The sequence below is a fragment of the Pundamilia nyererei genome, unplaced genomic scaffold (assembly GCF_000239375.1).
Source record: "Pundamilia nyererei isolate P.nyererei 1_Seehausen unplaced genomic scaffold, PunNye1.0 scaffold00572, whole genome shotgun sequence".
NCBI lineage: Eukaryota > Metazoa > Chordata > Actinopteri > Cichliformes > Cichlidae > Pundamilia > Pundamilia nyererei.
This window is the reverse complement of record NW_005187973.1, coordinates 21,224-31,332: the sequence shown is the minus strand read 5'-3', so window position 1 is coordinate 31,332 and position 10,109 is coordinate 21,224. Positions and strand designations below refer to the sequence as shown.

Here is a 10,109-nt window from a genome sequence, read left to right as displayed (position 1 = left end):
CCCGCACTCCTCACTCGTACCCGCACTCCTCACTCCTCACCCCGCGCGCCGTACCCGCACTCCTCACCCCGCGCGCCGTACCCGCACTCTTCACCCCGCGCGCCACACCCGCACTCCTCACTCGTACCCGCACTCGCACTCCTCACTCGTACCCGCACTCGCACTCCTCACTCGTACCCGCACTCTTCACCCCGCGCACCGTACCCGCACTCTGCTCTCTCGTTTCTAGTTTAAGTTCACAGCAGCTCCCACCTGGATGCACTGCAGCCACCACCACACAGCGTCCCTGCAGTTGTATCTGGCACATCGACCCTCCCCCAGCAGGTTGGGGATCAAACCGTGGCGCAATGTCCCTGCAAAGGCCAGGATGATGTTGCTATGGAGACCATGATAAGGAATTTAGTTTGTAAGGAAATGTAATATAATTAATACACTCGTGTGTCATGAGAATCAGATGAGGTGCACGGGGCCACGCACCGAGCCTCGACGTGTCTACCAGTGAGGAGCAGCAGTCCCCTGAGAGCGATGAAGGTGTCTCTGCCCCAGCAACGGAAAATCCCCGCAGAGAAATGAGGAAGACCTGACAAAGAGACGTGACTCAAAACAAGATTTCATCGGGAAACACAGCATCAGATGTGTGTGACTGTTACCTGCAGCCAGCGAGGCGCAGCACTGCTCCTTCTGGCCCGTGATTGGACTGATGCGGTACGGGACGTCGTCTAATTGAGCAGAAACAGGAGGCAGAGCAGGAAAGCGTCCAACGCTGCACATCTGAACCGAACCGAGCGCCAGGTGACGAACAAAGGTAGAGCCGTTCTGGACAAAGCTGTTTTCAGACGGAGGACAGGTACGCGTCATCGCTCGACCGCAGCGAACCGGACACAGAGATGAAGATGAGCTGTACACTAACATTTCAGTACAACAAAGAGATCTGCTGTGTCAACAGACACAGCACAGCCTACCTGGACATGAGTTTGTAGGTGGCATCGAGGGCTGTGGTGTAGGTGGAAACTAGGATGGCATCAAAGTAGCAGGGGATGAGGTAGCGGGGCATGTGTTTGAGGAAATTAAACATGGCTGCCAACCAGCGACCCACCTGCAGACACAGAAGATGAAGACTTGTGTCTGACAGAAACAAGCAGCCGTGCTTGAGGAAGAACGAGTATAAGGAGGAGACGCAGGAAGGCTCAGTACTCAGCAGCACCTGCCTCAAACAACTATGGTCCAGGGCAGGGACAGAAATATCTAAGCTTGTGTCTCAGTCAGCTGGGTCGCACACGGGCCTGAGCAAATGACTCGGTAGCATTAGCACTTTGTAGGATTAGCGCTTTGTAGGATTAGCGCTTTGTAGGATTAGCGCTTTGTAGGATTAGCGCTTTGTAGCTAGCAGCCTGTGAGTTCAGGTTTTTGGAGCACAATTTAAGGAGTCAGTCATGTTGCAGACGTTTCCTCCAGTGCTAATGTGGATTTCATTGAGCTTTAGTCATCTTAGGCTTTTAACTTATTTTAGTGTTAGCCGACTAAATATCATTAGATTGTTGGCGAGTATAAAGTTTGTCATGTTTTTACCAGTGACAGTTTACAGAGTCTGTATGCACGCTTCTCTTCTTCTGCAGTACTGACTTTATGGGGTTTCATGAGAAACAGTATGGCAGATAGTCGTTTCACTTCCACACACCCTCCTTTATGTTCATCTTGTTTTTATTCGGTGATTCAAGTCTCAAATACATTTCATCCATTCATAGTTTTCTGTCATGTTTGTTCTCCAACAGCTGCTCCAGTCCTTTAGCACACTCAGTATTTCATCGTTATCTAAATGAACATTAGTGGCGATTCCCTCCGACAGAGTCTCTGAAGTACTGGGACCAACAGGAACAGGAAGAATGTGAAAACTGCACACAGAAAACTCAAACCCAGAAGCCGGCCTGTGTGAGGTGGCCTGTGGTGGTAAGAGGTCATCACAAACAGGAGCCTTAAACCAGTCCCAGTCTCACCTCTGCCAGCGGCCCCTCCCTGTGCATCAGCCTATTGGCGACGAAGTCTATGAGCCAGTCTCCGTCTCTGAGGTTGGCACACAAAGGATGGCCCAGGTCGTTGTTGGGACGAACATCAGCAAACACAGACATCAGACCTGCAAACACAGCAACACTTTAGTAACACTCATTTGGTCTCCATCCTAGATGAGGTACAGACTGGACTGAAGAACATAAAGTTACCCTGAAGTCCTGCGTATTTGAGAGTTTCCCAGCCTGGGATACTGTAACAGCCTCCGCCTTCCTCTTTTTCCTCCGTGTCGCAGCAAAACAGCAGGACATTCATGTCTGCCAGCGTCAGCTTAGACATGAGCCTGTTAAACACAGTCTCAATAAGAAGCTGCTACAGGCCATCAGTCTCCATTGTGCTGCTCGTTCAAAGTACTCCTGACTGCACCTCACCTAAAGCTAAAAGCATGAACATAAACAGCAGCGTTCATCTATCCCGTCACGTTTCCCTGATGATTTTATGTTCCTACTAACTGATGGATGATCAGAGTACAGCAACCTACTAATGATGTGACTGACACCTGTTTGACAAGTCCTGGTTTTACACCATAGCTCATGACAGCTGCTATCCAATTATATCCATCAAGCTATGACAACAAAAGCGCTCAATCTTTGGGTCTGTGTGGGTACAGAGTATGTAAGAGGTGTGTGTGCTAGCAAAAATACTGTACTACTAACAGGATGAAGTACTCTGCATATCTGTGTGTCTGATATACTAGCTTCACCTTTCTGAGTGTACCCTGCAGCTCGCACCGTTGCATCTCATCTTAGCGAGACACGTTCTGTCAGTCCCATTTCATCCATACCACAAAAAGGCCTGTGTTGAGTATGTGATGTGCTCACTGTGCCAGGGGCTTCTTCAGTGCGTCTGGTGGGTTTTCATCTGCTACGCTGCCTCTCCTGTACTTTGGGCTAAACTGGGACAGATAGTACCTCAGCAGTCCCACCAGCTTCTGGGCTTTGGGATCCAAACTGACCCTGACAAGGAGAGAAAAGAGAAACGCGAGTCTGAAAAGTGACCATAACACACAATCACGCGTGACGTTTGTGTGTGTGCTACCTGAAGGCGATGATGCTGCCGGGTGTCAGCTTCTGGAAGGTGATCTCGTGCACAAACTCTGAACGCCCTTTTGACGTCACTCCAGCTTTCTTCATCACTGTACTCTCATCCAGCTGTGCACACAGCAGAACCAGTTTAACACCGTCCGTCTGCCACTAACGCTCAGAAACACACCTGTGTTAAACACGACGCGCTCACCGAGATGTGCTCTTTCATTTCCACTGTGTATTCTGGCATGCCGTTGATGTAGTTCTCATCCTTCTTATATTTCCCGGCGCTCCTTTCCACCATCCTTGCCTCCAGCACCACCTCCTCTATTTTCCCTGGGAGAGGGAAAAGGTGGCAGCATGCACTGTGAATCCATCCAAACTACACACCTAACATGTTGTGACAAATTTTCCAGATCCGACTTTGCAGGTAACACACACACACACACCATATGCACTGCCTTTATGTAAAAATGTGTTCTCAAAATACACTGAAAACAATAAATAAGTAAAAAAACAAAAAAATAAGTAAAAAAAAGTAAAAAAAAAAAAAAAAAAGTATCAAGTAATTATGGTCCTCATGTCTCTGAACAGGACAGACTCTGGTCCTATCATGTTGTTGTTGATGTGTGTGGCTTGCAGCAGCAGCGCTGCAGCTGAGTGTGCACAGCAACGTGAATAAAGAGATGCTGCAAAGCATGAACGTGCACCCGGTTCTGCTAGCAGTACCTGATCTGAGTGAGGAGCGCACTTGTTTTCAAATGCAATGATAAGATTATTTAGATCCCACTAATCGAAAAAAATAAACCAATGAAAATAATAAAAACAAACAAACGTGGTGGGTGTGCACAGCTGCACTAAGATTCAAAATCCACAGTAATGATGTTGTTCTACCAGGAATGAACATGGGCGGGACACTGGTGCTGTACTGGTGGGTTTTGGGATCCCAGAAGGCGGTCCTGCTCACGGTTACCACAGACTGGTGGGTGCTGGAACAGTGACGAGTCACTGCAACGATGTCTGCATCCACCTGGTCCACGTACACCTGGACAGGAGGAGTTGGACAAACTGTACCAAAAGGTTTTAGCATCGAAGCATCGGCTTTAGCACAGAAAGCACTTCCTGTGTGTGTGTGTGTGTGTGTGTGTGTGTGTGTGTGTGTGTGTGTATACCTGTGTGAATCCCTGTGCAGCCAGCTCCTGGTGCAGCTTGTTTACTGCCCGTTTCCCAGCTACGATGCCGGTACAGGAGCTAACCTCACCAGGAGAGGATGGGACTGCTGACGGGTTCCACTTGGGATAGAAGCGCTCCTCCTTCACCACAGAGATCTGTGCACAGGTAAGCATGGAGTCGGTGTGTGCTCTTATTGCAGCGCCTCTCACAGGGCCTCAAAGTAACACTTTTATTTTCTTTATTTGATGACCTGCCTCGTGAATTAGCACTATTTAAACTGGAAGTATAAAGGAATGAGGGTTGACTTGAAATTTTGGATTTTATTATATATGTGACAGATTTATCCAGTGAATCTAAATTCACTGGAACATCAGCATTGACAAAGGAAAAATCCAAAACTATAGAGTGAACTTACGATGTATGTCTGTCATGTTAAGTTTGCTTCTGCTGTTTTAGATTCTAAAGACCGTTTGTGTCCACAAAAACTCCACAAAGGACCAAAGACAGGCTGAGCTTGTGTTAATGAGCAGTTAGGCACATTTTTACAAATACGCCCCATTATTGGAGACTTTGTTCTGTCGTGTTCAGCAAATTGCTGTCAGATGATAAATATATAATAACCTGATGTGGCACCAGTTCATCGTATCCACGGGTGGAGCCAGTAGCGCAGCACGCCATGGCCACGATAGCAGAGCTGGGCAGAGCGTCGAAGGCTGAGCGGAGCTGTAAACGACACACCCGACAATTAACCATCGTACAACAGCTCGACTCCAAGCTCACTGTCAGCTGACCTTAAGAGACCCACCTGGATAGGACACTCGTTGTCATGGGTTACATCAAGAAACATGGCGTGTGCAATGGAGGGTGTCAGTGGGCGGAGACTGGGCTGAACAAAAGCTCCTACTGGCTCACCGCCGTAACGATACACCAGGCGGCCCTCCTCGTGGCTGTCACCAGCTGACATCGCCTCTGATGATCGAGTGAAGGGGGAAAACCAAAGTAAGCGCTCGCAGACACAGGTGGACACACGCCATGCTGCATCATTGACAGGTGAGCTCACACACTCAGTTACATTTGTTTCCATGTGAATCCAAACTGAGTACAAATGACATCAGAACCATGATGAGGATGAAAAGTTGAATCTGTGCAAACGGTCCAGCAACATCCATCCATCCATCCATCTTCATCCGCTTTGTCCGAGGCCGGGTCGCGGGGGCAGCAGCCTAAGCAAAGAGGCCCAGACCTCCCTCTCCCCGGCCACCTCCTCCAGCTTATCCGGGGGAATACCAAGGCGTTCCCAGGCCAGCCGAGAGATATAATCTCTCCAGCGTGTCCTGGGTCTGCCCCGGGGCCTCCTCCCGGTGGGACATGCCTGGAACACCTCACCCAGGAGGCGCCCAGGGGGCATCCTTGTCAGATGCCCGAACCACCTCAGCTGGCTCCTTTCGATATGGAGGAGCAGCTGCTCTACTCTGAGCCCCTCCCGGATGGCCGAACTTCTCACCCTATCTCTAAGGGAGAGGCCAGCCACCCTTCGGAGGAAGCTCATTTCTGCCGCTTGTATCCGCGATCTCGTTCTTTCGGTCACTGCCCACAGCTCGTGGCCATAGGTGAGGGTAGGGACGTAGATCGACCGGTAAATTGAGAGCTTCGCTTTTACACTCAGCTCCCTCTTCACCACGACGGACCGGTGCAGCGTCTGCATTACTGCAGCTGCAGCCCCAATCCGTCGGTCGATCTCCGGCTCCCTTCTCCCATCACTCGCGAACAAGACCCCGAGATACTTGAACTCCTCCACTTGGGGCAGAAACTCATCCCCGACCCGGAGTGGGCACTCCACCCTTTTCCGGCTGAGAACCATGGCCTCAGATTTGGAGGTGCTGATCCTCATTCCCGCTGCTTCACACTCGGCTGCGAACCGCTCCAGTGCGAGCTGGAGGCCCTCACCCGGTCACCTGATCATAACTGCACAGGGTTGTTGGAGTTTATCTGGTTTGATTCCAGGATTTGACAGAGTTGTGTTTGTCAGTGGGTCACACAGCTGTGGATGAAGATCCATGAAAGCCGTGACTTTGGTAACCTGCACAGAGTCACGCAGGCCTGCAGTGTACACACCTGAATAATAAACACCTGCGTTTTGTGTTTGCCTGTGTTATCTTTGTCTAACATTTACATTTGTTTCATGAAGTGTGAGAAATGTGCAAAAAATATGGAACCAGGAAGGAAGCAAACCAGGACACAGTTATTACTGTGACCTCCAACAGGTGCAGCTCTGTGACGGGGTTTGGTGCAGTGGGGTTTGGACCTCACTACATATTAAAGCTACTTCCTATACAAGTTGTTTTTAGTACCACAACTACAAGTACTGAAAGATGTCACTGAATGCCAAAAAAAAATCTAGTTATAATTCCTGAGTTTACATTTTTGGTTTTTACTTCAAGCTTTGGGCGTGCTCCAGGAACAGCGCCACAACAAGCAGAGTTCAGCACGACTGAAATGTGGCTGATCTCCCCTTCGATGCTGGGATGTCCAGAAGTGCTCAGAATTCATTTCGGATCATCTACACAGCACGCTCTGACTTCATCACAGGCTCCACACTTTGTGCACAATCCCAGCTCATCACCAGTGACGAGAGCGGGACTCCTGGAACAGCTGAGCTCTCAGCAGTTTCAGGAGTCTGAATGTGTTTACATGGATTTATTCAAGCTGACTTGAGGCTGTTCTGAAGATGTGGAATTGATACAAATATTTAAACATGAATGAAGTCAGCAGTTAACGAACATGCTGTATTTGTAGGTGTGTTATAGACACGGTACTTTACCTCGTATGAGTGATGTAATCCCTAGCTTGGTAACAAAGACATTATCCAGCTCCTCGCTGCCGGTGAACAGCTCAGCCACCACATACAGGTCAGGACGCACCGTTCTGGCCACATCCAGCATGAACTAACAAACCACAGCATGACAAACCAGTGCGGGGGGGCATGCATGAAAGAAAGATTGAAGGAGGAAGAGGAGGAGAATAAAGTGAAGGGGACTCAGCCAGTTAGAATGGTGCAGTCAAAGAACACACGGAGAGGTGGAGTGTTTGGAGACATGCAGAACAATGCAGTGGGGAGAGAAGAAAGACAGTCACACATTTAGCTTGCACATCAGTGCTGTACCTCGTATGAGACTGCTAATTCCCAGCCGGTTAACAAAAACATTGTCAAGGAGCTCGCTGCCTGTAAAGAGCTCAGCTATCACATACAGATTGGGTCTGACCGCTCTGGCTGCGTCTAACATGGCCTGGACGACAAACATCACGGACAAGGAGAGAGAGAGCTGCTGTTAGCAGGGACACGCTCACACGGGACAACATGGCTGTAATGACGCTGCGTCCTCTCTTTGTACATGCTTGAACTCAGCATTAATCATATTTGTCACTACAGTTAGGACCGTTACAGTGTAGCACAGACGTCCTGAGATCGTTTCACTGAATCTCACTGATAATGCGTGCCGAAGCAGAAGGGTGCGCCACAGCAGCATTTGCTCGCACCTGGACTAGACTCACTGAGGCCACATCACAGTATTACTTCAACACTTGCAGATGGAACAAGCCGGCTCTCAAACGGAGCCGAAACCAGAACAAGTTCCAGAAGGACACGGTGACGTCTGGAAATACAGTTAACACGCTAAGAAGTGGCTATCCTTCCAACATCCTCTGCAAAACACAAGACAGCCAGGACATCCAATAATAATTTGCCTGGGTTATTTATATGGTGGCTGCATACTGTAACAAAGCCCCAAAAATTCAGACCCCTCCCACAGGGCGGGTCAGCACAGGGCCACACAGCGACCTCTCTGCTGTTATCACAGATGTCTGTCCATTCAAACTGTGGCACATCAGTGATTTAAATAAACTCTTTCATGCTTTGAGACTAACACAAACATGTCGTGTGTCCTCGACATGTCTGTAGAACAGTTCAACAGTGACGTTCGGCCCCAGTGAGACATCAAACATATTTCTAACATGTAAGCCTGCAGAACAACTTTACTGCAACATGGAGCTAAAGTGTTACGTGTCCTGGGTTTAAACGTAGAATAATTGACATGAAGTGTGTGATGTACAGTGAGGTGTGGCGATACCTCAGCAACATGTAAAGGTGTGGAATGGCAGTTGTCCAGGCGGACTCCGTGGAAATACTTGGCTGTGATTTGCGTGTATTTCTTCATGTGATCCCACAGGTAGGGACAGTCGTCAGGCGTGTTGCCGTATCGTAGTTTGACACTGTCACCCCAGGCGATCAGCTCCCGACGAATGTACACGTTGGAGCCTTTATGGAGCAGAAGCACTTCAGTACTGATACGGTCACTTTATTACTCCCAGGTTGCAGCAACAACAGTCACTGACAGGTTAAAGCAGCATCATATTCAACATTTAGTCTTTTTTTAACCACTTGTGTGGCTCATCCTGTTTACCTGGTTCAGCAAAGTTCCTGAGTGGATCGTCGCCCATCACCCAACCGTTGTGGGCCAGGAAATGGCACATCTTGTCTGGCTGGTCCAGCAGCTGCATTTCCTGGTCCAGAGTCATGTCCTGATTGGGGAAGGTGAAATACCTGACCGGAAGATGGGAACATGGCATTATGGCTGCCCGGGTGATGTGAACGTAGTGCAGCTGTGGACACTTTGTGTCAAAGCACTTCATGTTAGACAACGGATCATTTGATGGATCCTATTCAGTGAGGATCAATGAGTTTGTCACCAACATCCACGCTTTTCAAAGAAAACATGAATCCAACTGACTGCCACTGGATATAAAGCTTTCTATGTAGTTTGAGCCTCATTTACCTGTCAGCACACATTCATCCAAGTGCTTTATTGAAATAAGCCTGAATACTTTTATCTTAATGCTCACATACTTTGATGTATGTGGAACAACTCGGGGTTCAGCATCTTGCCCTGAGTTTGGAGAACCAGGGGTTGAGCCACCCACCTTCTAATTGGTATACAGCTCACTGACTTCTGAGCCAGCGCCACCCCTAATACGTACTTATAGTATGGGCCATGATAATATCTTAGCATTATGAAGTGTCCAGCTAACCTGCCTCGTGTCTTTGTTAAAGCTTTAGTAAATGTGCTGAGTTATTAACACACTTCACTGTACTCTGTCTTCCTCTCATTAGTCAGCTCTTTAAACTGGTTACCTGGTGACCATTGGGTTTGTCCTGGTAACAGGGCCCAGCCTGGGACCGTGCTCAGCAAGTCGTTCATAGACGAGGTTTCCAATAAGACAGTTGACAGCCTGGAGGGACGAAGAAGGTTGTGACAGAGCAAAAGACAAATCAGACACTTGTTCGAAAACAAAGTACCCGCACACACGTTAAAGATTTTACATGTCACAGAGAAGGTGTTTGCTGAAAATGACCATGTATAGAAACAGTCCACACAGGAGCCCAGCGATGGCGACAGTTCATCTTACAGAGCAGTTATCAAACAGCTAACAGATCAATGGTTAATCTGGAGTTGCAGTCAGGTTTCAGAGCTCATCACTGTACAGGAGGCTGAAGGTTATGAAGACCTTACAGCCTCTGACCGTGGACCTCACTGCAGTGGTCCATACGTTATTACAGCGCTGTTAGTGTTAGAGGTGCTGTGCTGCAGTGGTTTGACCTGAATCACCTGCAGCTTCCTGCTTTGACATTCAAATGAAAGCAACGTTTCTTGTAAACAGCCACAAACATCAGGATTAGGGATGGGTACCGGTCATGGCACCGGTTCTGACATAAACGGTAGTAACCAGACCGAAAAGCAGCGCACATTTCGGTGCTTTATTTCGGTGCTTTTTTTTCCTGAGCTGTGATAC

At 48.6% G+C, this 10,109-nt stretch overlaps 1 protein-coding gene across 3 annotated transcripts in view; it reads right to left on the bottom strand.

Annotated features, from left to right (window-relative positions):
* The window catches only part of agla (amylo-alpha-1, 6-glucosidase, 4-alpha-glucanotransferase a), a 32,352-nt gene that overhangs the window by 5,418 nt on the left and 16,825 nt on the right, over positions 1 to 10,109 (bottom strand). For 2 of the 3 annotated variants that reach the window (XM_005754480.2, XM_005754482.1), the window contains exons 10-26: positions 9,451 to 9,548; positions 8,723 to 8,862; positions 8,390 to 8,577; positions 7,084 to 7,207; positions 5,068 to 5,231; positions 4,884 to 4,985; positions 4,262 to 4,417; positions 3,984 to 4,134; positions 3,301 to 3,425; positions 3,103 to 3,215; positions 2,886 to 3,020; positions 2,217 to 2,347; positions 1,995 to 2,131; positions 963 to 1,096; positions 651 to 826; positions 478 to 580; positions 253 to 376 (exon numbers count right to left, since the gene is read on the bottom strand). In XM_005754480.2, the coding sequence (XP_005754537.1) occupies positions 253 to 376; positions 478 to 580; positions 651 to 826; positions 963 to 1,096; positions 1,995 to 2,131; positions 2,217 to 2,347; positions 2,886 to 3,020; positions 3,103 to 3,215; positions 3,301 to 3,425; positions 3,984 to 4,134; positions 4,262 to 4,417; positions 4,884 to 4,985; positions 5,068 to 5,231; positions 7,084 to 7,207; positions 8,390 to 8,577; positions 8,723 to 8,862; positions 9,451 to 9,548 (2,301 nt within the window). Of the gene's footprint in view, positions 1 to 252; positions 377 to 477; positions 581 to 650; positions 827 to 962; positions 1,097 to 1,994; positions 2,132 to 2,216; positions 2,348 to 2,885; positions 3,021 to 3,102; positions 3,216 to 3,300; positions 3,426 to 3,983; positions 4,135 to 4,261; positions 4,418 to 4,883; positions 4,986 to 5,067; positions 5,232 to 7,083; positions 7,208 to 7,425; positions 7,550 to 8,389; positions 8,578 to 8,722; positions 8,863 to 9,450; positions 9,549 to 10,109 lie in introns of all 3 variants that reach the window. The other variant, XM_005754481.1, reaches the window with a different exon arrangement.